This window comes from Neocloeon triangulifer, unplaced genomic scaffold (genome assembly GCF_031216515.1).
Source record: "Neocloeon triangulifer isolate White Clay Creek 2 clone unplaced genomic scaffold, ASM3121651v1 ptg000020l, whole genome shotgun sequence".
NCBI lineage: Eukaryota > Metazoa > Arthropoda > Insecta > Ephemeroptera > Baetidae > Neocloeon > Neocloeon triangulifer.
This window is the reverse complement of record NW_026775561.1, coordinates 2,169,818-2,193,824: the sequence shown is the minus strand read 5'-3', so window position 1 is coordinate 2,193,824 and position 24,007 is coordinate 2,169,818. Positions and strand designations below refer to the sequence as shown.

Sequence of the window (24,007 nt, the reverse complement as noted above, 5' to 3'; positions counted from 1 at the left end):
CTTTGAATTATAACACCAGTCAAGAGGTATAATGAAAAATGGGATTGTAATTATGTTTGCTACAGCACGTCATCGGTGAAATTTAATCAAATTAAATATTCGGCAAATTCCGGCCTGCGGCAGCGGTGATGTGATGAGTGGACGCTCTCTATTGGTGCGCGGCAGGTGAATAAATACATTCTCTTTTGCACCAAAAACGATCGTTGGCGGGCCAGCAATTTATGCAAATAACAAAACAACAAAAATAAAAGCAAAATGCCAGTTTGTGGCGCAATATAATGGTTTTGATAGGCACGATACTTCCATTGTATTATTTTATTTCAATCATTTATTTAGTGACGTTTGTTGTTTTTGCAAGTCTTTTTTCAAATCATTGGTTGCCTGCAAATGGAAAAGTGCGTTTTAATTAAAATCGAGAGAGTGCCAGAACGTTGCTGAATTTATTAATTTAGTAATCCAAATGCACGCAAACAAGCTGCTGCCCGAGGCTCTTCTCTTTATTTATTGGGAGCAGGTAAATTATCAAAAGTGATTATTTATTATACGCACTGAATTAATTATTTCAAAAGCAAAATAATGATAAAGAATAAAATATTAATAAATAACATCCGCAGCAGCAAGAAAAACATTATTTTCCTTCTTTAATTTCAACTTTGTGGATAGTTAATTAATTAAATTGTATTAATTATTGGCAAAGCGTAAATTTAATTGATTTCTGCAATTACGCCTGGTTGAGCTCATTTTGCGCTAAATTTGAGCTGTGTTTGCGTTCGACAATATGTGGGGGATTATGCAACGTGTATATAATGAATCAATTTATTTGTGTGTGCGTGACAATCGGTAATGCCAAAAGGTAATTAATTTCCTGTGGCAACATTAATCAAAGCGCGTTTCTATTAAAATTATAATTACTAGCGTTTGCACTTCCAAACGCTTTGTCCACATGAGTCGACCATCGGACACAAAGGAACACACAGAAATAGGAACTCACTCCTTACTGGTAATTAGTTGGGCGGCAAATTGAAATTGTATCCGTTAATTATTGATGCCTGTGACTTATTCGATTGTTGACTGCTGGAACGGAATAATCAAATATGCAGTGACCATCTATGACAGGCGACTGAACAATAATTGACTTAATTAACTTCTCTTTATTTTCATTCAGCGGTTTATTCTATTGCAATATATGCTTTATTATTAGCTGTTGATTTCATGTGTGATGAATATCTATAGTAAGGGATGTATTAATTATTACTGAAATTTTAAGACTAAAATTTTAAAGCTAAAATTTTGATACAGCTTTTTAGTGTGCCAAAAAAGGAAAGATTTTTTTCCATTTTTATTTTAAAAAAGGGGTTTAGATTTTGTTTGCGATGAGGTTGAATCAGAAAAAAAATGACAACCTTATTAAATTCTCTAATTTTAATTATTCAACGATGTTTGAAAAAAAAACAATTCATAGAAAACAGTAGGTTATGGATTCCTTAATTAGTCAAATCAACGTTTTACAACAAAAAGTGGTGGAAATTTAACATTCTTTTCAATAATTGCCAAAAATGGCCTTGATTTGACTATGCCAATAAAGAACCCTTAAATCATTGAAGAATTCAAGTTTCTTAATGATGGTAGAACTCTAAGAAATGGGACAAAAATATGTTTTAATTAGCATTAAAAATGCAATTTTTTTATTTAATATTTACGATAAATGCTAACAAAAACCTCCATCAATTTTGCATACTCTCAATATATTTTAACTTTTTAATTTTGACGGTGCTCATTAAAAGGGGTGCACAGGTGAGTGCAAATCAGAAAATCGAGCGAGATGAAGCGGAGAACGAGTCACTTGGTGGCTTATCATTCAGCAGTTCAGTCAATGTGATTGGTGCCTACTTAACTGTGCAGAGCCAACTGGCGCGCCGCCGCCACACCGCTTTTAGCTGCAGTGCTGTGTCTAATTAACATGGGGGTATTAATTAAATAGCTTTGTCCTCATCCATCCAATCTGGCTGAAATCTCAGGAGGATGAACGAACGCGCACTGGTTCGGTTCGCTCGCTCGCTCGTTCTCTCTGTACACGCGGCGCGCGGCGACGGTCGGTCTCTGTGCTGCAGGATGTAATCAAAATTGCCTCACTCGCTTCACATGCATGCACGGGACCTACACACACGTTAATTTGCTTCGATCTGCAAAGCAAACATCTCGCGGGACTTCATTTATACATGTGCGTATGTATGTGAGCTGATTACGCCGACACACTCTCATCGCTCTAATGTTTGATTAACACCCGCGCGCGCGTGTTTGAAGTTCGCACCCGCAACGCTTCTATTTCGTTATTGCCCTGTTTAGCATATTTTAAAATAATCTTCATTTTTTTTTTTAAAAAAGTCAAATTTTTAACTACAATTATTTGGTGCCTTTTTATTACTTTAGAGAAAATAGGATATTTTAATATTTTTGATTAATGATAAAAAATTTATCATAGTTAATTATTAATATTACGATTTTCATAGTTGTTAGTCTTTATCACGTTCTTGTAATAAATGTATAGCTATTGCTTTAAAGAAGATTTAATTAATTAGGAACTCTCCAAATGAGCATTTTATATATTGCCAGTCCCACCCGCTCTCGCAGTCGTGCAGTTTACTTGAAAATACTGTGCTGCTGATGGTAATTGCTTCTGTCAGACGACCACAGCGGGACGTATTCGGTGCTTCTATTTTTTGCTCTTTTCAACTCCACAGTAGCTGTTTTGTTTTCAGAATGTTAAATAAGTCTGCATGTTTTCTGCTGCTTAATAACCAGTCGAAGTGAGATACTTATCTCTCCTGCGAGTCGACTTTTTGATTTGCGAGAAGTTTCTGCTGCTAAAAAAGAATTACTCCTTAGTTAGCTCCGCACAGCTCAATTAAAGATTAATTGAATATTAATAAGGAGGTGTATATCATTTAGAAATCATTAAATGAAACAGCCGTCGAGTTAAATTTTCTCACAACTCATTCTGCTGCAACGACTACGCGAATTTTTATATTCTCATGGCTCACCTTCAACATCAAAGTCGGCCACTGGTGACGGGTATAAATTTATATTGAGTTGGCAGCCCACGCGTGAATAATAATTTAATAAGTGCCCGCAACGTTCTACAAACTTCTTTTTTCCGCGCTTGTCTGTATGTATTTTTATCTCAGTCAGCAATCTTCAACAGGTAAATCTATGCGGAGGGTCTGAAAAACCAGTTCCTTTACGAGACTCACACTTTAATAGAATTTATTTATTTATTTTGGAAAAAAACAAAAAAAGCTTTAAGGGCTCTTAAAGAAATAATTCATTATTTCACTTTTTATTTCATTTACTTTGATCCTAATTTGATTAAAAATAAATTATGCCAACATTATTCTGTTTTGATCAGCAGACAACAGATTCAATTGTTTGCACCTTGATAACTTATTTAATGTAATTGTGATTGAGGCTGTGTTAAATTAACCACAAACGACTAAAAAATATTTTGTTTGGTTCCTCTTCAAATGTTTTGAAAGGTAAAATAAGTTAATAAATTGCATTAGTGAAGTTTATAAGATTTTTTCACGGAATATAATTATGATCAGAAGTAATGTAAAATATTATATTATGGTTGAAACTTGAAATATTATTAATAATAAGCTTAGAGTGTAAAATCCTGATAATGTTATAAAATCTTTTTTTTTTTAAATATGCGGCAGTCGTTTTTTTTAATATGGCTTGGATAAAAAATTAAATACATTCACTTTCTTTTTTCATGTTTAGTGCACCACTTTTGGTGAAACAATATTATTACATTGCTTACAAGGTAGAAAATTCAATATTTACATTACCAAAGTCTAATTCCTACTTGAACTGGTACTGGCAGTTGATTTGAGAGTTCCCACTTTAGAAGTCGTCTCCTGGGACCACGGACTGTCAAAGGCAGTGGTGTCTTGATCCACAAGGTGAGTGTACTTGGTGCGTCCAGAGCGACCAAAGTTTTTGACCTGCATGACTTTGGGCAGGACAGACTTGTCAAAGTGGTCCTCCAAAGTTGCTCCAGAGAAGTCTCGTTTGTAAACCTCATCATCCTCGTCCTAAAAATTGACAAAGTTAGAACTGATCAAGGTAAACCTTTGACAAAACCTACCAAATAGAAAGCACCACGATGGTAGTACTTTTGCAAAAATTTGTATTTGCCCTTGGCTGCTTTGTTTGTGATGACTTTTGGTCTGTTGCGAAGCTCCTGTCTCCGTTGCTCCTCTGTCATATTTCGCAATCGTTCGATCTCCATGCGCTCCTTTTCTAGTTGCTCCTTCTCTTCCTTGTCCCTCTTTATCCTTTTCAGCTCTCGAATTTTCCAAGCTTCGTATTCAAGCTCATCGTTTTCATCGTCAGTGCAGACATCATCAATCTTTGCACCCTCAGTGCCACCAGTAGGTTTCTTCTTTGCTGCTTCTTTTCGAATTTCTTCCTCAACCATCTACACATTGAAATATTTAGAACAAACATTCATTTCCTTAGTTTCACGGAGCAGTACCTTGATCGACTGTCGTTTCCGTTCGTCGGCAGCTCGCTTTGCTTCAATTTCAGCTAATCTTTCCTTTTCGGCCAACTTTTCTTTTTCCGCAACAGTGAGCCTCTCCCTTTTGCGTACAAAAACTGGTTTTAACCTTGGTCCCAAATCTTCTTCCTCAGAGTCTTAAACAAAATAGTGAGCGCATGTTAGGAATAATTTTATAATTATCAAAAAGCAGCATACCAGTGTATTCCTCGTACTCAGAAGTATCGTCTGAAGTTTCTTCTTCCCGTTTAATTTCGTCATCCTCCATGAGAACATCAACCTCTTCTTCTTGAGTGCGTCGTTGTTGCAAAAGCTTCTGCCTGATTAATGCACGTCTGCGTTCCAAGTCTTCTTCAGTTACTTCGTCATCATCATCACTTTCCATCACATCACCAGGTATCATAACTTTGCCCATGGAATGACTCCTTTCCTTCTCATCTTCTGAGGAAGAACCCTCCAAGATTTCAGGCTCAACTACTGCCCTAAAATATCCAGTACATTTTTTTTTTTTTAATTTTGAGAGCTTTAAAATATCATGCGTTGTGATATACCTTCGTCTCTGTCTGCGAGCTGCAATATCATCTTCGTCGTCCTCCTCTTCTTCAGATTTCTCCATTTCTTTTCTTCTTAATCGTTCTAAACGTCTGTCCTGAACAACATCAATGCTCATCTTTTCAGTTTCCTCCTCTTTAAATCTGGAAGTGAAACATTGCGTTTTAATTTAAGGACAATTTCGTCAACAAAGTTCTATAAACTATACATACATAGCTTGTTTCAAAAGTTAAAATTTAGTCTGTATTAAATCTAATTAGTTTGCTTTACTAGTAAAGAAATAATAATACCTTTTGGTTTTCTGAGACTGGATGAAATCCTCGCGGTCAGACTCTTCTTCTGAACTTGTGTCCGGAGCATAATCAGGCCTCTTTCCAGAAATGTAGCGGTGCACCTTGACTTTTTGCATGGTTATTTCGCCTAGAAATATATAAGAACATATTTATGTAGAATTTAATTATACGTAATTGCCACTTAAACAATGTTAAAGCGACAAGAGGTATTTGATTAAATTTTTAAAACAAGAAAAACTAAGCATGATCAATTAATTTTAAAAGTTCCTTCGGTTTTACCTTTCTTATTTCGGACAGGAATAGCTCCTGCCGTGCTCTGGATGCCCCCGAGGGCCGGATTGTTCTTTTCAGACATATTTCCTGTCTTAGAAATTGCCTAAAAATTTATAAAAATCAAGTTTTCTGAGGTTGCCAGTGCCAGAAATCGTTCTCTGTTGATGTTTGTGTTTTTGTCCGAACGCGAGATTGTTCCCTGCTGATTTGACATTCCCTCTACCGGCGAAATCAGAAACTGTCGTACAGACGGCCATTCTTTCATTCCGATTGGATGATTCAACCCCGCATGTTTTGAATCAGCCAATCTGAACAGTGGGTAGCGAAAAACAAAGCGCACGTGACATGGGGAATGTCATATCGAAATGGCAAAGTAAGCAAAAGAGGATGGAAAACAAAAAATTTGAGCTGAGAGAAAACGATGTTCAAAAATTGCTCGTCTGTGCCTTGAAGTTGATTTTTCTTCACCATAGTTTTACAACAGAGATACCGTCCATTGTAAAGTGATCTGGTAAATCCATCATAAAGTTTTGGCTCTCAACCGAACTGCAATTTTGATTGCTCGATCTTTTAACCAATTTTCATTCTCAATTAAAATTTTATACAAAATGTATTATCATGTAAAATTCACATTCTCAATCAAAAATCTTAATTTTCATAAATTCGGCTTGTTTGTACTTAAAGTTTGCTTTTCTTCATTTGATTGAATTAAATTTTAAGGCTTTTTCAGCTTTTTGTGTATTTAAAATGGACCATTTTTCAGGTCTGTCTCCAAGGATGGAATCCACACTTGTATTGGTCTTGTCAATCCTCACAATTTGTCCTGGCGCTCACGCGATGACCTTTGCCGATTCTTTCTCTTTGGTGTTGATCTTCGGGATTGCCATAATTGCCTTTTTTGCCTGCCTTGGATACTACGCTCGACGAAGGGATTTCAACGATGCCTACAATTCAATTTAGATTTATAAAGCTCTCCTAGCTTAAAAGCTAAAAAAGGTATCATAATTATTTGATCTGATGAGGCTATTATAATATAGGTGCAGACTAAATCAGATAAAATTATAATAAATAAATTTGATATTTTTTAAATCAACACTGACACATATATAGTCAACAAACAATACCTTATGTCGGTCTTTTTTTTTAAATAATTAAATAAAGCTTAATATCAAATTGCTTAATAATGCTCTGATGCCAAACACCTAAAGACTGTGCATTAATTTTAAAAATGGGTAGAGATCAAAATGAAAATGTTCAATTGAGCTGAAATAAATTTTCATGTTAATAAATTTATGATTCAGACCAATTCAGACAAAATCTAATTATTTTATATTCTACATAATTGAAGACTGCCCTTACCCAGATTTAAAAAATTGGTATAATTCAGAAAGGTCTCTCGAGTCATGGAGTCTTTAATTTTGAGTGCAGGCATTTCATTCATTTTTTTTAAGCTTAGATGAAGATCGATGAAGTCCTGTCATAATATGCATAGCAATAAAAAAAATAATTACAGAAAGACCTGTGTGCAAAATATTAAAAAAAAAAAAAAAAAACAATTGCTCAATTTTTGTGTGTGCAGATTAGTAAAAGATAATTTTTCCACAGTTTACTAAGATGCTTACTAACAATATGTCCGATTGGTAATTTAAAAAAAAGCAGATAGGCTTTAATTTTTATCAGCTTCTCCATGCACTCCTGATGCCTAAAAAAAATCATCATTTAACGTTTTAAAAGCAATAAGCTGACAAAAATAATTTTTTTAATTTTTTTAACGCACTTTTATAAATATTTTATATATTCATACAATTTTAATTAAAACACCATCTCTTGAAAATTTCGCTGTAAAGGATAATTAGGCTCATTATCATCATTTTTTTTCTGCGCTCTCTCAAGTATTATATATATATATTAGTTTTTTAAGACGAGAAATGCACTAAAAGGCTCTCAGGCTGGAATGCGATTGTGCTCATTAACTAGTTTCCAAGTGACAAATTTTATATAAAAGAAAGTCGAATTTCCTGGAGACCTTAACGCCTGCAAGTGGAATGTGGGACAATCTGTAAATGAGGAACAACAGAAGCTCGCGTGAGGTGAAGAGGCTCGACTTGTCAGGTTATTGGGCTCTTTTCCCGCGGGCTACAGCAACTTGACAAAAACTTCATGAATTAAGGCTAAAAATTCTGCGCCTTTACTTCAGAGGTAATAAATCGAGAATATAATTGCAAGACGTAAGTAATATTAAATGAAAAAAATAATAATAAGATGAATAAAACTGTTATCTTAAAATTTCAGATTCACGGAACGTTGAACGCTTGACGCTTGAAGGCGCTGCAACATGCGGTTGGCAGCGAAGCCGGAGGTAGCCGTGCCGACAGGTGGTACCACTATGCACAGCCGCTCCAGACCCTACCTGTGGAGGCTGTCATCTGCTAAAAACGTTAACATCTTTTCTTAACGGCCAAGGGCAGACAGGAAGAGCAGCGTGCGACTGCAGCCACAAGCTCAGGGTGAGCCGAAGAGGTCAGGAGTTTACCTTGTTCCTTGGGATTGCACCCTACTGGCGACAAAAACGATATTTGACCTGTGCACCACCAACCGACAACAGGTGTCGTCGTACACTAGATCTGCCCGTAGCGTTTTTCTCATCTCGCGATTCTGTGGTAATTTGGCTCTCGCTCGGTTTCCTGTTGACCATGTCTGCCGGCCCTCTCGAAGGACTGCCAAAGCAGTTTGTCCACGCCATGAGGACCCTTTTCGACATCATGGACGACAAAAAAACGGGATTCGTGCGATTTACGGGTGAGTAGTTTACGACTGTTTTATGGCCGTTTCCTCTTTGTGGTGGCCTAATGGCCTGTTTTTGTTGACTCTGCTAATCCGTGGTACTCACACGTCCCCTTAATTTATTTCCATTTTTTTACAGTTCTTAAAAAATTATTTGCTTATATATCGGGATCAATATTAAATAATGCAGTACATATTGAATTTTATTAAATCTGTCTAGTTTGGGATATTAATTAAAATCTATTCGTATCCATTTAAGCACATTTAAGTACATTTAAGTAGCACGCATGTCAGTCTTGTAACTAAAAATTATTACACCTTAACCTCTTTATGATATTTCAATTACGTATTTGTGAATTTTTAATTTGTCAAATTTAGAAATTATTTAAATTTAAAATAATAAGTGAAAAAAATTAAAGTATGATGAATAATTACTTTGGTTAAAATTGTGAATTTATTATTTTATTTATTGATTTAAAAAATTTTAACACATGGAATGTTCATTATTAATTTTTAATAAGAATTTTTATGTAAAACTTTTTATAATAATATTATATATTATAAAAACGCACATAAAAGTAGAGAAAAAAATCTTGTTAAATTCAAAAGTATTTCAATCTGTGGAAAATTAAAATATTTCAGTTTCTTAAAAAGATTTGAATATTCAATTTTAATATGGAAATTCAATGTATTTTCATTTTTACTAAAGAGAATAACAATATAGAGTGGAATAAAAAAAATGTTGCGCATTTAGCAATTAACATCCATTTATATTATCCATAGCTGACGAAGTGTGACCAAACTGGCATTTCGAGACTTTGCCAAGTCCTCGAAAGCTGCTTTTGCTTTTTGCTACCTACTTTTATGGTCGGAGCAAACTAATTAATAAGCTATTTTTCATGGTCCAAACAGAAATTGAAAACCGTTGGCGAGATGATGGGACCAAAGGCTTGCCAAAGGGCGTCATTGAGAGTCTCCGCAAAGTCACTCCACCCAATGGCCTGCTCTCGTTTGAGCGCTTTTGCACCGGTTTAAAAATCTGCCTGCTGAAAAACCAGAAGGTTGAAGGAAAATTGGGTGAGGAGCAAACAAGCCGCCCGTCTAGGCCTCCATCGGCTCCCCTTTTAGATTTGGATGAGCCGAAAACTCCCAAGAAAGCAGTACCTTGGGTCCAGCGCCAAAACTATGCACATCGAACGGTCAGCATGCCGCAGCTAGTGGCAAAAGAATCAAACGAGGAGCAACCCCTGCCCAAAGCAATCACTCAGGGACCACCCAAACCACCCCGTCTCAGCCTCGGAGCAAACGCAGGTGCCATAGAGAGAGGAATCGACAAATTGGAGATACGGACAGCTCTTCAAAATTGGCAAATGGGAATTATTCAAGCAGACAATAACAAAAAGTTGATATTTCTATAAGAGAAATAACTTTAAGCTAATGTTTTCTTTTAATAGGAATCTAGTAAACGGTTATTCGTCTCTTGGAAGAAATGTTGGACGGAGTTTGGGTGATGGAAAACCATCAGGTAATGCGATGTTTTAATTTTTATTTATAGCTATAGCTACTATATTCTCATTTTTGTTATTTTGAAGGTCAAATGGAGAATGCTTTGCAAACACATAGGAAACCTGGAGGTAGGCGACGTGATCCGAGAAGACATACGCTGCAGAATGGAATCGATTATAACATGGTAAACCCAACCTTAATAGTAGTAATTCGATGATGTTAACCCAGACTCAATTTTGCAGCTACGTCGGATGAAACAGCTGGAGCAGGAAAAGGAAGTGCTTTTACAAGGATTGCAAGCAGTCGAGCGGGCCAGGGATTGGTATCTGCAGCAGTTAGCGGCTCTTAATGACAAAATGCATTTCCTAGGCCGAGATGCCACTTACCACTCTGTAAGTAGCCTGGGTTTTTTTTTCATAAATACCATTTTTAAATTATTAAAATAAATTTTAATTAAAAGGAGCAATGGTCTGAAGCGCAAATGGAAAGGCTTGGAATGCAGCGTGCCAGAGTTCAAGAGGTTAACCGCCAGCTTGCTGCATTGACAGATCCGTCTGTACCTTTGCACATGAATTTGGCTGTTGGGAACGCTTCAGAAAACTACACGAGCCGTCTCAAACAACAAAACCATCTTTTGTCCGAGGTAAGGATAAGACAAACTAATTCGTCCCATTTTTTTCATAAAAAAATTTTAGGAGGTTCACAAGAAAGGCGAAATCATCACAGCATTGGAGCGGGAAAAGGCTTCCTTGATCCGCGAGCTCTTCCAAGCCAGGGCCCAGCAAGAGTAAGGGAGTACTCATACTATTATGGCATTTTGATCTCTTTTTGAGCTTGCGCTGCTTTAAAAAAAAAGGAATTTAAAGTGCTGCCACGAATAATGATCTCTAATGCAGAAAAATGGTATCTTGTCTAAATTTTTAAGTCAACAAGACAATTGTCTGAAAATTTGTTTTTATATATTATGCTCCCATTTTGTTTACATACTACATAATCTTGGTGCTTATTATTAATTATTAAAGCGCTTTGTTAAATGTGAAATTTTGCTTTTATTAATGACATGTTTTTAACACTGAATAAATCATTATGACTAACTGCAAAAATTTCCTATCATTCATGCATATACCTCATTATATACTTTAAGTCTTTGGTGTCACCGTTTGAGATGCAGTCTTTTCACAAAATGTACTGCAGTAGTTCATGCTGCATGACTCTAGCTTTTTCGGTTAAATGTAAAGGCATAGTTCTGACAACTAAGAAAGTGAAATCCTATTTTTGAACAATTAATTTGCAGTCAACCTTCATTTAAATTTAGTTAGGTGCCAATAATTATGATTTCATATTTGTTGTCAAAGATAGATTTTAACCCTCAGCATAAATTTCATATTAATCAAATCAAGTATATAGTTTGACAAAAAAAAAACTTATCGATGTTTTTGTGCTTCTGCAAGCCATTGCTCTGTGGTGTGCCATTTAATGCCATCGTGTGGTAATTTGGATTCAACAGTCGGAAATATCCACGTCAAGTACCATCTTTCCCCCAAGATTTCTTTCAAATTTTGTTTCCAGCCATAATCGTATATCCTTATGTTGTTTGCACTCTCATAGGTTACCTGTCCCCTGTACATCATCATCAAATGGTAGCCGAGGAGTGCGCCGGCGAAAACTATTCCGGCGATGTTTATGGCATACAGAGTGAGGTAAAACTGGTTGATGGACGAGTCGAAAAGAAAAACGGCCATTGGGAAAATCAGCTTCAGAGCTGAATACCATGTAAAAGCTTCCCATGACCGCCAGACAAACGCCCCGTTAAAATAAGTTGCGTACGAGGTGGAGATGAAGAGGAGTGTGAGGAACACGAGGAAATATCGATGGTTGTGATGGCCGATGCAGCAGGCTGTGAAAAGGCAGTGATGATCTCTCTTCAAGATGCAAATTCCACAGTCCTCACAGTGCCAAGATCGAGGTGGTACAAAAGACTCGCAAACTGCACACAGATGCCACCTAAAAATTAAAAAAAAATATTTTAAAAATTTTCTTAGAGCAAAATTACATAATTATACAGTCATGTTGGTATATTTTTATAGAAACTATAAAAATGAATTAAAATACTTTAAATGGCAATAAATTAAAAGAAAAATTAATATTATGTACCTGTCAGGAGGATTTGGAACTTCTAGCATGCGCCCTTTAATGCTAGGGTCTACCAGAACAGCTGCGAGGAAGTTGCTAGTGATGTTTATGAGCAAAAAGGTGCCCATTATAGAGTGGAAGAGGTATCCAAAGGTCCATGGTTCGTGAATAGTTGGCAAGACAATAAATATCTCAAACCAGTAAATGATGGGGATGACCAAAAACAAGAACCAGAAGGCGACCAAATTTGAGAGCTTCCGAGGAAAAATTCTGTCCCGTAATCGCAAGTCCATATTTTGCACCAAATTTCCTCCGAACACTGATTTAAAATTTAAGTACAATTCCTGCTCTGTGTTCAATTGAAGTTAAGCTGATTTACTGCATTTGGCAGTACCTAAATTAAAATTATGGCAGGGATTAAATTATATCTCAACTATTATCTGATGCAAAAGCGCATCTAAAAACAGCCGCAGCTGACACACAGCATACGCCCATCTGCTGCAGAGGCTTGACTTGCGCCAACACAAGAGGTTTGCGCTTGCTAGTCTTGCATTGTGCTTTGGCTGCCTTGTATTCCCTATTCCCCTCAGCCCTCCACTCCAGCTCATTTTCAGCTATGTATTTATGATGGAGGGATTGGGATTATAGTTTATAGCAGTTCAAACTTAATAAATAATTTGTTGCATTACTTAATTAAAAATTAAACAACTGAAAAACTTCAAGTTAACCTAATATTATAAAAGAGAATTGTGTGATGGACATAATTATGATATTTAAAAATTTTCTTTCAATGAATTTTGTACTCCTCTGTTATATTTTAATTCTCATATAAGTATGTTCAAAATATTATATATCCAAATTGGAATTTGAAGATTTTTTTATCATGTTACTATGATTATTATAATTACGGTTTCGGAAGTTTGTAGAGACCACCACTGAAAAGTAACTGATGTTCTCTCACTTTCCTGTCCAAGAAGTGCCTTAGTTCTTGCTGGCTGCACTCGACAGCTGTCGGACCCTGGGAGGCAAACATTTTTAGCATCTGATGAATCCTTTCCAAGGGCATCGAGTCCAGGTTGGTCAGCATTCCCACGATATAAGACCAAAACACTTGCAGCTCGCCCTCTCGTTGCTCGTGGGCTGACGCAAGAGCACTTTCCATTTCTTCGTCCTCGCAAGCAACATGATCAACAGTGCGTCCTGCGGACCCGGCTCTTGCAGTGCCCTCTTCCATCAGAACAAACACGTCTGGACTTTGCTCACGCAAAATTCCTTGGCTTTGCCAGAAGGAAATTTTGCGCCTCAGCAGAGACCCTGATATCTTCATCACTTGGCTAAGCTCTTCTATCGTCCACTGGTTCCTCTCCTGGAAGTGCCAAATGATGGTTGCATGAATGGGAGAGACGGTCACGTTTAGTTTTCTGTCCTTTAGTTCGATATCAAGGTTGACGTATCCCAGATGTGGCTTCCAAGATAGCGTTCGATTACCCTGGAGACTTATGTTTTAATTTTAATATTTCGGATTCTATGTTGCAATTTTACCTTTAGTGTTTCGAATGCCTTCGTGTAATTATGTAAGTGCTCCTTAACAATGGGTGGGACTTCCAAATTTTCCTCTTTAAAGGGTGGCCAAAACTGAGCTGACAATATGATAGCAGTGCACGTAAAAACCTATTTTTGCAAGAAATTTTTTAAGCCAAGGGCAAATGATACATTCTTCTTAACTTACCTCGTTTGATACCCTAAAGCTTGAATCGGAATGCAAGTGAGAATTCATTCTTCTTGAGTCTTGAACGTCCTTCAGCATCACCTCACAGTAATGCAGTTGCGAGTCACCAAATCTAAAGGAGACAGAATTTATGAATTCTAAGTGAGCTGAACCTATAGAGAAAATATTTTTAGATTAACCTGCGCTTCAGAAGCTCCAAGTATCTTATTTCTTTGTCTGTGTTATAGTTAAATTGAGATAGAAGACGATCAGCCAGAAGTATCCTGTATTCATTGACGAAGAGATCTTTGCTGCCGTATACGCTGACAAGCATAGATATAATATCAGATGCTCGTTTGCTCTGTCCAGAATCACCTAAATAATCATTGCAATTAATAAAAAATTCATAAAACTTCAGTGAAAATTCATCACTTGGATCAGCGTCTACTGGGGGTGGTTTCCAGTTCTTCCAGTCCTCCATGTCATCGTCGGAATCTACAGCCTCGTCTAATGCATTTCCTTTTGCCAACTCTTCGGCCAGCTCGCTCGGACCCTCCTCAGTGAGGCTTGTGACAACACAACGAACTGTATCCTCTCTCTAGAGACATCAAAAATAAAACACTCTAATAGCTAGTAATTTGAACTCTCTACCTGTCGGAGATACTGTCTTATCGGAGTGGTTACTGTGTCTAGAAGAACTCCGGATGGATCTAAAAGCCTAAGGGCTCTAATTGCAGCCACATAAGTGATGAGTATATCAACAGTATTGGCTCCTGGATGAAGCAGCCGGGTTTCCAAAGCACCCTGAAGTTTACTCGTGAGGTATGAGCGCAAATCGGTTTTCTGCAAACATATTCCCAAATCTTCAAGAGCTGGCTGGGATTCGGGAAATTCTATGGATATTGATTCACAACATATTAATACCAATATCGGTGGAGCTGAAAATGAGAAATACCTATTATTATGTTGAAAAACTCTTCAACTCGCGTTTTGGTGTATGTTTCGTAAAGAAAATGTTGCAGCTTATTTTGTGAGAGCTCCAATTCTGACGAGGGAACAGAATTCAGCTGCTCTCCATACACCTGCTTTAGCCAGCCCATGACCACAGTATCCAACCACTATGGGATTTGTTAGATTTTACTTTAATTTTTAGACTTTCATTACTCACATTTTCCAAATCAGTCAAATGAGAGGAAAAACTGCCTTTGCATGTTTCTTGGACGTGACTTTTGATTCTCGACTGCAGAATTTCTCTTAGCTGCTCACCAGCCAGTCTTTCCATTATCCCAAATTGAACTAAGCGTCTGAACAGAATAATAATACAATAATGGCTACCTTAAAAAAAACTACTTACTCATTAACTTCGGTGAATTTCAGTATAATCTCCTTGCACATGCATTGGTCTATTTCTTGGTTGCAACCTTGGCAGAAAAGACTTTCCGCAGAATCATCGTGGCCGTTATCAGAGTGGCAAAAGACTTTGAACGATAGGTCAAGGAACGATTTTACAAGCTCCTGGTGGTTGTAAGGTGCCCTTGCCAGCAATACACCTTGGATTGTTGATCTGCACTTCTCGTGTGAACCAGATTCCAAGAAATTGAGCGCCCAAAAGGTATCATCGAATAATTTCAGTTTGTAGTGCAGCTCAGATATTGCAGAGTAGAAAGCGTCGAATGCTTCTTTTTCCTCTTTGTACGACTTCTCAAAATTGATCCAAAAGGATGGAGCGACTTCGTGTAATAAAATTGACTGGTATTTGGCCCACACGAGTTTCGAGCAGAGCCCTTGAAGATTGGATGCTAGAAGGAAATCTATTATTTCTTTTGCTTCGGCCTGACTAATAGTCATTTGGGGATTCTATAAAATGAAAATAGAAAATAATGAATTAGCAGTGTTCTTCAAATACGTGTATTATTATACAAATTATACCTCTCCCTCCAACAATGGAAAAAGCCGACATAATTTCTGCCAAGCTAATGTCAAGTCTAGACTCTCCAATTCCATCGCAGCAGAATTAGAGGTATTATTGTATTTAGCAAATTCTTATTTCTTCTTTGCTTCAAATCGTGGGTCAACCTTTTCAAACAGTTTTAGTCACTTAAATGAAAAAAGGAGAACCAATTTTACTTACTCACTGAGATAAAAATTTTAAATTCAGCAAGCTATTTTTTGACTATGTACATACACTGAAGTATTTTGAGTTATTGCAAATATTGAAGGACTTTACGATATTGAAGAGTCCACAAATTCACTCTAAACAAATTTTCTACTATATTTAGAGCATTATTTCAAAGTTTTTCTCGTCAACACAGAACGCATGTTCGTCTTTGTTTACAAAATGCAAAGGCAAAAGGAAAGGGAAAGGCAGACTGTGGTGGTGGGGGTGGGAGTTGGGAGGGTGAACGGCGAGCGCAAGGAGGGCGAGCGAGGGGAGAATTAAACTTCTACATTCTAATTGGCCAATCCAAAATCCAATCCCGGGAAAAAGGAAGCGGAAAAAGTAAATAGAATTGTGAAAATTGTATTATAAAATAAGAACATAAAAGCGACGTAGAAGAGAAAAAAATAGAATTTAAATTAAACAATAAAATTCGTATAAATAAACAACTCTTGACCCTCTGACCACTTGTAGTAAAATCTTATTACTTTACAACTTAACAATAATCTAATCACATTCTCACAGTAACAGATCTAAAGAATCAAAAATTAAAAATATTAATTTATTACTAGCAGAGAAAACAAATATTAATCAGATCAAAAATTTTAAAAATATTTACAATCTTACAGCTAACACGCTATCGATAATTTTTTCAATTTTTGCATGCAACATGCGAATAAAAAAAATTTAGCTAAAATTTATGTAAAAACTTATTATGTTTAATTGTGATGCTGAATTATTATCAATGTATGGATTTATCAAAAGGAATATCCGTCAAAATTAAAATAAAATTTGCGCCGGTCAGTTTGCATGATATAAATCGCATATTATTATATGTCTCGCGCGTTCCATTATATTTTATTATTTTTTTACCACATGAAAATCATGTTGCCAAGTTTTGAGCACCAACGTACGTGATCACCACACGGTAGTGCGAGTGGACGCGCAGACTCAAGATCTTCGGTGACCGTGTGTTTGTGGGAAGGTAGGGAGAGCCAAGTCGAAGCCTCAACGGATCTCGCTCGCAGCTTCAGTGTCTCAGCATCTTATTTGCCGTAGCGCAGCGTCTCGATTATTCCTTACACAATTTAGAAGAAAAAAAACATACTCTTGGATCCACTTTTTGTTACATCCAGTTAAAGACGCAAGAAACTGGTTGTAAAAGTGCTAATAACGAAAAATGAAAGGTTCAAGCATTTTAGAGGAGGTAAATTAAAATTTTTGGTCAATATTTCCCTGTACCATAGATATATTTATTATATTAATTAATTGAAAACTTTTATCGCGTTACAGTATTTTACAATTTAACTTTGGCAAAAAGGTCCAGTCTGGGAGGAATTATTCAAATAACTTATTTTCAAAATTATGCACTTTTGTTTATTTTATAAATCATTTCTCTGTTAGGAGAATAAAAATCTCATCGGCCGACTTGATGGCCAGAGTTAAAAATTCCACAATCCATTCCATTCAAGGTCCAGCACGGAATCATTTTCTAAAAATAAGAGGTGGCGCAGTGTTTTAACGCGCGCTCTCTGCTGCTGGGCGCAAATGAAATTTATCCCAAGTGTGACGAAGAGCGTAGGAAGAAAAAGAAAAATGACTCTTCTCGACTTGGGCAACTTAGAGCTTAGCTTGTCCGATGTCCGTCTTTGTATCTCTCCCTGTTGGTGTATTCCCGTACAATGATTCAAAAAGTAAATTTAAAAACGTTAAGACTCACCACATTTTTTTTCTACTACGAAATTAAATAAAATTTAATTAAAAATAAATGAAGAGCCTCAATTTTAATGATATTTTACCGCATGAAATTCTAGCGCCACCAAGTCAAATAAATCCGTTTTATTAGTCCAAGATCGGAGATAAAGGCGCTTGATTGTGGCAAGGGTCAAGGTCAAAAGCAAAGCCCCTTTACAAATAATGGGCTGCAGGCGTTTAACAGCTCAGCTTGCTTGGCAATTTTAATGATATTCAAGTAAATGAAGAGCTCACTTCTAAATCCAAAATACATATTACAATAACTTTTTTCAAAATGAATTCAAAAATAAATAAGTAGCCTAAAATTTATTCAAAACTTGTATAATATATTAAATAAATTTTGAATGAAATATTTTTAGTGTAAAAGTAAGTAAGCAAAACCCAATAAAAAAATTAATCTCTTAGTGAGCCTGGTCGGGCCAAGGAATTTATATGAAATTTCTTTGATATAACTTTTATATCAATCGCAAACCTATCATCAATTGCTTGCACGCACGCAGCAATAAAATTTTATAAATGTTAAATATTGTATATTTTTACAGTTCCAAACTGACGGCTTTGTGGTTTTGGAGGACTTTTTATCAGAGGATGAAATTCTCAAGTTACGTCATGCTGGAGAGGCGCTCGCTACGGATATGCCAGATTCGGTCACAATAGGCCAGTTTAGCACAGTTGACAATCTTCCTCAAGTATTTCATATTATTCAATGTCAAATAAATTTTTTGAATATTTTTCCTTTCACACAGAATAAAGATCTTTACTTCCTTGAGAGTGGAGACAAAATCAGATACTTTTTAGAAACTGGAGCAGTTGGTGAAAATGGCAAACTAACAGTTGAGAAAGGGAGAGCTCTGAATAAGGTATTCTAATTTAATTAAATGCGTGATCCGGGAATTATTTAAACTTTTATAATATTTTAGGTGGGGCATGCTCTCCACTGGTTGCACCCAGATTTCAAAGAAATTACCTTCAGCAACAAAATAAAAGACGTTTGCCGTGCCATAGGCCTGGAAGAGCCTGCCATTGCACAGAGCATGTACATTTACAAAAATCCTGGTGTAGGAAGTGAAGGTACGAATTTTACAAGTTCCAGGTAATTTTGAAAACAACTAATTATGATTATTTAGTTTGTGCCCACCAAGACGCAACATTCCTTTATACCGAGCCCATGAAATTGGTTGGTTTTTGGTTTGCTTTGGACGATGCTACTATGCAGAATGGGTGTCTTAAATTTGCACCTGGCTCCCACTGTGGAGGTGTACACAGGAGGTATGTGAGGAAAAATGATCCAAATTCTGACGAACTTGTGGGCTACGATTCTCCAGCACTGACGTATCCCCAATCAAATTTTCGATCGGTTCCAGTCAAAAGAGGTAGCATAAAATTTCTCACAATTTGAACTGATTTTGCTAAATTAATATTTTTAATTTGCGAATTCCTGCCATAGGTAGCTGCGTTTTGATTCATGGTCTGGTGGTGCATCAAAGTGACCCTAACAGGAGCTCTAACCCACGGCACGCTTACACTTTTCATGTGATTGAGAGAAAAAACTGTGTGTATTCCGAGGAAAACTGGCTCCAGCCTTCAGAAGAATTGCCTTTTCCACTTTTGTACAATAATTAGTCAAAAATGTCATTTGGTTTTAAGATATTTAAATCAATGAATATAATGAAAACATTATTTTAATGTATGTAATACACTAAGCAAATGTTTAAAATAAACATGATATTTCGGAAGCTGCTAACAAACTGAATTTATCATTATCAAAATCGATCTTTAGGGTTGTGAAACTTAGATGCTTTTTTTGCCTAAAATAGTCGACTTCTAGACACTTTTTTCATAGAAAAAGACTGTTTTATCCAATTTAGACGGTTTTAGACTGTTTTTCCAAGGTTGAAAATTTGGCTTGTAAAAAGAAGTCGCCGAGGGTGGATCTAGGGGTGAGGGGGTAAAAATCACTGTTCACAAAAACTAGCTAGAAATGCTCAGAATGGCCTGTCCGAGATTTGTAGATGGTCGCCAGAAACCATGAAATTTTAAGTCCCGACTCCCGAGAATGCGCGGTAAACAAAAATCTGTTCACTTTTTAATATTTTGTGCACCAGGGCTCTGATTCTGTAGGACCAAAAAGACGGGTCGTTTTGGCCTTACAGAATCAGACCCCAGGAGACGAAATGGTGAGTTTTAGACACTTTTAGACTGTTTTAGTCGATTTTTAGACGCTTTTAGACGGTTTTGGGCGTTTTAGACGGTTTTGGGCGTTTTAGACGGTTTTGGGCGTTTTAGACGATTTTAAGTGGGTGTCAATCGTCTTGAAATTTCATGATTCGTGCACATTTGATGAATTCAGGCCAAACCAAAGCCCAGAAAAAAATAGTCGATCGTCTAAGTTTCACAACCCTATCGATCTTCTTAAAAAAGCTTAAAAATCTATATATTTAATTATAATGCAAATTTCTTCTTTTGATTTGATTATTGAATTCATTGCCTCATTTTTCCGACTGCAGAAATTCAAGAACAATTTTTACTATTTTATGCTTACTAGATTTTGTTTTTACTTGGTAGGCAGTCTTCAGTTTCATTGACTTGCAGGCATCATGAACTATATTAATTTTTTAGATTGAGGGAAGCGCGACCTTTCAAGATGCCCATCGCGCATGAAAGGGATGCACGCGCGTCTTTGAGGAAAACCTGAGCTTGTAGTAAATCCTCTCTAAAATATATATGATATATATTATCATTTTCAGGCCTGTTTAATAGTTAATTTATCTCTTATTATTTACCTTCTAATTACATAAAACTCTCCAAGCACTTCAGGATTTGCAGGTTCTATGCCATTACTATCTTGGTCTCCAAGGGTCAAACTATGCATCAACAAACTACTCATTTCTTTGAGATCATTGGTTTGGAAATCTCCGTTAGCTTTCAGTAGCCTTGATAAAATAAAATAAATAAGCTACTATTAAAGCAAAATTAATTAAACTCATATTCACCTGTCATTGGTTTGAATAACACAGTTTATCAGTCTGTAGTAAGTAAGGATTTTACTTTCTACTCTATGAGTTAGTTGGGGATCTTTTGGATTTACTCTAAATGATTCGACTTCCGTGCTGAACGAAAAATATTTTAAATGACGATATAAAAGCTTTAATTATTGCATTACCAATACGCTCGAACATTACTGCACAAAGCATCATAGCAATAAAGTATTTTATTCAGCTGATCACCAAGGCCACTTTCCATCTGCATAGCAACTTGACTGTCAGAAACGGTTTCCTTTTTAAGTTTTCCGGATTCAAGTTGTTCCAAAAGCGTCTGAAAAAAGGTTTGAACCATAAAAAAGATAACAAAGGGATTGAATAGATCATTGATTTCCTACTTTTATCTCATCAGCGGCTTGATTACCAAATTTTTTGTACTCTGCAGATTTCACAGTCTTGCTTAGGTCAAAGCAAAGGTTTAATGCATCTTTGACCTCATTTTTCCTTATTGCCTCCCCTGTAATGTTAAAGTGATGAACTCAAATTATAAAAGAAGCGTCTTGATATAGCAAAATTACATGTTTGACTGTATCTGAATGCAGGCAACTTCGAGGCAGCCTTGATGAGATTTTGAGCTGAAACATCGAACACAAAAGATAGAACAGCCATCCAGTGTTTTTCACAGCATTTTAAGATGTCTTCAAAGGACCAGGGAGGTCGAAGCAAGACAATCCTTAACCACGTTTCCTTGAACTGGGCTTTCATCTCTGATTCCAATATCTGTTTCAAGGCAATTAAAAGTAAATAATTTAAAATCGAATGTAAAAAATTAACCTTTCCAAGGAAGTCTACCATTGTTCTTTTGGCACTTTTGATTATGCTTGCAAGTGGAGCATCAGTGCATTCCACAACAGTACTTTTGACCTCTTGCTTCACTGTAATTTGCTGTAGTGAGTGATTTTAAAAAATAAACTTTGAAAATAAACCTTCTATATCAGCTTCTTTTTGTGACAAGTCAATCCATTGTTTCAAGCTAACAACGGAATGACACTCAATGGATGCAATCACAGCTTTATTGCAAAGGTTTATATCTTCAGTCAAGAGCATCTAAAAGGCAACAAATTTTGTTAAATAATAATAATAATAAAAATACACACTTACTACTTTTTTTCCTTCATCTCGAAGTGAGAGGCAATATTTGATGATAGAGTCATCATTCTTAATTTTGATACTTTTCATTTCCTCGTCGAGAGAAAATTGGCCTGTTAAATTCATTTTCAAGAAGCATTTAAGTAGAGCAAAGCAGAATTAAAAAAATTATATTACCAGTGAATTTTGGATGACTCATTGACAGACTCTTGTGAATGAAAGAAATGGCATTTCTAGCTGGACGCTGCAAGTGTTTATTTTTGTTTGAACCCGATTTGAAGTGATCCAGCTCTTGGAGCACCACCCATGGAATTGTAATTACAATGTCCCCAAAGGCTGGAAAAAAAAGAAGATTAAAATATTTAATAAAACTGTTTAAATTCTACCCTACATTGGTAGCGAGTGTCTCTCAGAGTGTGTATGTATTCCAGATTGTTTAGCAAAACATTTGTGTCAACAGCTATATGCCAGGCAGAGGGCAAAACGTCATCACATTTGAACCCTTCTACAACAGGATCCTAAAATAAATAAAAAATTTTAATTCACTTTATAATTTATTAATATTGTCATACATCAGACGATTCCCAGTCCATGCTTTCCACTTCAACATCTTTTATATGAGAACTCAGCCAAAATTGTTTACAGTTGTAAGCTGTTTCAACGGGCTCAACGATCGAAACAATTCCAACATTATTCGAGATGCAGGCAGACTCTGTTTAAATATTAAAATATATTCATCGTTTAATCCATACCGAGCTTAAATACTTAGTGGATAAAGGATGAAATTAAAATAATCAATGTTTTTTTTTACACTAATCAAACTAACCGAAACTAACCTCTCTCTGTTTTAACAGGAATATTTGAGCATGGTACTGCCGAGGCCATTGAACACTCCGCTTGCTCAGACGGCATTTTCCTCACTTTCAAAATGTCACTGTCACCAGTTGAGTGCTGACGTTTAGCTAACTTTGGTTTAATATCCTCAATCTTAACAGAAGAACTGGCACGTCGCTCCCTCCTCTCCTGACAAGACTGCTGCAGAGGCACATTTTCCATTAGCGAATAACAGCAGCAAGCATGCTTGTCTGAGGTATCTAATTGCACTTGGCACTTGCGTACTGCGTAGGATGGCAAGCGTTTGCATATTTTTATGGCTGAATCAGTAAATCAGTATTTACAAATAATACAAAATAAATTTCTGTGGCCTGACAGAACAATTACAAGAATTAATGAATGTAAATATCAGTAAATATTTAAATCCCCTGCCAATAATTACAATAACCTCAGTCCGTCAGGAAAAATATTCCAATTTCTTTAAATATAATTTGGGAATAATGTGTAAAATGCTAATTATTATAATAATGTAGTTTTTATTGTATTTTTAAGAAATTATGATACCTTTGATAGTGAGTTGAGTATCTCTCCTTTGATATTTTTAGGTCTGTCTTGCCGAGAGGATTTCTGTTGGGATGAAATGTTTGGCTTAGTCCAAGATTTCTCACCTGTTGCCGTGTTGAAAAAGAAAATCTTTCCCGGAGCGTTGGATTTTGACACATGAGCCTTCCAACCATGTGGCAGGTCGTCGTCGATAACAATCTCTGCTTTTGTTTCTGGCTCATGTTTAAAGCTACGGCCACGCTGTAGCTTGGAATCTTTGCCTCCTTTATTAGCTCTCTTTGCTTTTTGGTTCTCCATTATTAAGAGCTGCAAATTTCAAAAAATTTTAATACATAATATACATAAATTTCCAATGAGAGAACTAAAATTTTTGGTCATAATTTAAATTTAAATGGGTAAAGAAATTAAAAAAAAAAAGAATATAAACATCCAGCAGCGAACAGATCTCATTCTCTAACTAAAAATAAGAAATTTCCAGACTATTTCTTTGCTAGTAAATTGTTTTCGTGCCGTACATATCAAAACGTTTACGAGTAAAATTAGAAACAACAACAATTAAGGATGAGATTATGGGCTAAACCTACTGTCAATTAATGCGAGGAAATAAGCAAATTTTCAATATTCACAGCAAGCACTTAGCGACAGGTTTGCAAATATTGTCAAAACATGACAATACATGTTGTAACCTCATGTTGTTGTTTCGTTTTCTTATTTTTGTTCTAATTTCGTCGTCATAGTGACGTCAGACGTCTTGTT

General features: G+C 36.1%; 5 protein-coding genes across 7 annotated transcripts; 2 read left to right on the top strand and 3 right to left on the bottom strand.

Annotated features, from left to right (window-relative positions):
• Positions 1-3,300: 3,300 nt before the first annotated feature.
• LOC132203875 (microfibrillar-associated protein 1) lies at positions 3,301-5,885 on the bottom strand. Its single transcript, XM_059632025.1, has 7 exons — positions 5,686-5,885; positions 5,404-5,533; positions 5,113-5,256; positions 4,760-5,043; positions 4,538-4,698; positions 4,148-4,480; positions 3,301-4,094 (listed from the first exon to the last, which is right to left on the bottom strand). Exons 1-7 carry the CDS (start codon positions 5,759-5,761, stop codon positions 3,855-3,857), a joined length of 1,368 nt encoding a protein of 455 aa, XP_059488008.1. The 5' UTR covers positions 5,762-5,885; the 3' UTR covers positions 3,301-3,854.
• A 1,436-nt stretch (positions 5,886-7,321) lies between these two features.
• On the top strand, positions 7,322-11,987 carry LOC132203876 (suppressor APC domain-containing protein 2). Its single transcript, XM_059632026.1, has 9 exons — positions 7,322-7,907; positions 7,972-8,478; positions 9,376-9,865; positions 9,918-9,988; positions 10,056-10,153; positions 10,212-10,361; positions 10,430-10,612; positions 10,665-10,756; positions 11,578-11,987. The coding sequence occupies exons 2-9, from the start codon at positions 8,373-8,375 to the stop codon at positions 11,666-11,668; spliced, it is 1,281 nt and encodes a 426-aa protein (XP_059488009.1). The 5' UTR covers positions 7,322-7,907; positions 7,972-8,372; the 3' UTR covers positions 11,669-11,987.
• Positions 11,988-12,879: 892 nt separating this feature from the next.
• Positions 12,880-16,165, bottom strand: LOC132203865 (anaphase-promoting complex subunit 2). Of its 2 annotated transcripts, none has more exons than XM_059632013.1 (11): positions 15,942-16,165; positions 15,740-15,886; positions 15,165-15,667; positions 14,979-15,114; positions 14,766-14,928; positions 14,462-14,703; positions 14,243-14,408; positions 14,011-14,185; positions 13,832-13,943; positions 13,645-13,773; positions 12,880-13,591 (listed from the first exon to the last, which is right to left on the bottom strand). In XM_059632013.1, the coding sequence occupies exons 2-11, from the start codon at positions 15,812-15,814 to the stop codon at positions 13,007-13,009; spliced, it is 2,286 nt and encodes a 761-aa protein (XP_059487996.1). In that variant the 5' UTR covers positions 15,815-15,886; positions 15,942-16,165; the 3' UTR covers positions 12,880-13,006. The 2 variants fall into 2 exon arrangements, with proteins under 2 accessions (XP_059487996.1, XP_059487997.1); XM_059632014.1 differs by having other exon boundaries at positions 15,946-16,165.
• Positions 16,166-16,987: 822 nt separating this feature from the next.
• Positions 16,988-19,465, top strand: LOC132203899 (phytanoyl-CoA dioxygenase domain-containing protein 1 homolog). Its single transcript, XM_059632063.1, has 6 exons — positions 16,988-17,175; positions 18,266-18,412; positions 18,470-18,583; positions 18,644-18,794; positions 18,851-19,096; positions 19,171-19,465. The coding sequence occupies exons 1-6, from the start codon at positions 17,149-17,151 to the stop codon at positions 19,344-19,346; spliced, it is 861 nt and encodes a 286-aa protein (XP_059488046.1). The 5' UTR covers positions 16,988-17,148; the 3' UTR covers positions 19,347-19,465.
• Positions 19,466-19,847: 382 nt separating this feature from the next.
• LOC132203894 (uncharacterized) lies at positions 19,848-23,996 on the bottom strand. 2 transcript variants are annotated; one of them, XM_059632055.1, is made up of 15 exons: positions 23,836-23,996; positions 23,252-23,557; positions 22,690-22,888; positions 22,426-22,565; positions 22,245-22,371; positions 22,031-22,189; positions 21,866-21,966; positions 21,691-21,811; positions 21,539-21,639; positions 21,283-21,484; positions 21,103-21,221; positions 20,887-21,038; positions 20,717-20,833; positions 20,507-20,656; positions 19,848-20,436 (listed from the first exon to the last, which is right to left on the bottom strand). In XM_059632055.1, exons 2-15 carry the CDS (start codon positions 23,546-23,548, stop codon positions 20,331-20,333), a joined length of 2,091 nt encoding a protein of 696 aa, XP_059488038.1. In that variant the 5' UTR covers positions 23,549-23,557; positions 23,836-23,996; the 3' UTR covers positions 19,848-20,330. The 2 variants fall into 2 exon arrangements, with proteins under 2 accessions (XP_059488038.1, XP_059488039.1); XM_059632056.1 differs by lacking the exon at positions 23,836-23,996 and having other exon boundaries at positions 22,690-23,007; positions 23,252-23,363.
• Between the last annotated feature and the right edge of the window lie 11 nt (positions 23,997-24,007).

What these genes read in the sequence shown, in the direction of transcription:
- LOC132203875 (XM_059632025.1), bottom strand. Translation starts at nt 5,761, where the DNA reads ATGTCTGAAAAGAACAATCCGGCCCTCGGGGGCATCCAGAGCACGGCA. An exon ending in TGAGTACGAGGAATACACTG is followed by an intron (nt 4,699 to 4,759) that starts GTATGCTGCTTT and finishes ATTTTGTTTAAG; the next exon opens with ACTCTGAGGAAGAAGATTTG. An exon ending in GGAAACGACAGTCGATCAAG is followed by an intron (nt 4,481 to 4,537) that starts GTACTGCTCCGT and finishes TTCAATGTGTAG; the next exon opens with ATGGTTGAGGAAGAAATTCG.
- LOC132203876 (XM_059632026.1), top strand. Translation starts at nt 8,373, where the DNA reads ATGTCTGCCGGCCCTCTCGAAGGACTGCCAAAGCAGTTTGTCCACGCC. An exon ending in AAAACCATCTTTTGTCCGAG is followed by an intron (nt 10,613 to 10,664) that starts GTAAGGATAAGA and finishes AAAAAATTTTAG; the next exon opens with GAGGTTCACAAGAAAGGCGA. An exon ending in CAAGCCAGGGCCCAGCAAGA is followed by an intron (nt 10,757 to 11,577) that starts GTAAGGGAGTAC and finishes GCACTCTCATAG; the next exon opens with GTTACCTGTCCCCTGTACAT.
- LOC132203865 (XM_059632013.1), bottom strand. Translation starts at nt 15,814, where the DNA reads ATGGAATTGGAGAGTCTAGACTTGACATTAGCTTGGCAGAAATTATGT. An exon ending in TAAGACAGTATCTCCGACAG is followed by an intron (nt 14,409 to 14,461) that starts GTAGAGAGTTCA and finishes TGATGTCTCTAG; the next exon opens with AGAGAGGATACAGTTCGTTG. An exon ending in TTGGAGCTTCTGAAGCGCAG is followed by an intron (nt 13,944 to 14,010) that starts GTTAATCTAAAA and finishes TGTCTCCTTTAG; the next exon opens with ATTTGGTGACTCGCAACTGC.
- LOC132203899 (XM_059632063.1), top strand. Translation starts at nt 17,149, where the DNA reads ATGAAAGGTTCAAGCATTTTAGAGGAG. An exon ending in GTTCAAGCATTTTAGAGGAG is followed by an intron (nt 17,176 to 18,265) that starts GTAAATTAAAAT and finishes ATATTTTTACAG; the next exon opens with TTCCAAACTGACGGCTTTGT. An exon ending in AAGGGAGAGCTCTGAATAAG is followed by an intron (nt 18,584 to 18,643) that starts GTATTCTAATTT and finishes ATAATATTTTAG; the next exon opens with GTGGGGCATGCTCTCCACTG.
- LOC132203894 (XM_059632055.1), bottom strand. Translation starts at nt 23,548, where the DNA reads ATGGAGAACCAAAAAGCAAAGAGAGCTAATAAAGGAGGCAAAGATTCC. An exon ending in TGGACTGGGAATCGTCTGAT is followed by an intron (nt 22,372 to 22,425) that starts GTATGACAATAT and finishes TATTTATTTTAG; the next exon opens with GATCCTGTTGTAGAAGGGTT. An exon ending in GAGATGAAGGAAAAAAAGTA is followed by an intron (nt 21,812 to 21,865) that starts GTAAGTGTGTAT and finishes GTTGCCTTTTAG; the next exon opens with ATGCTCTTGACTGAAGATAT.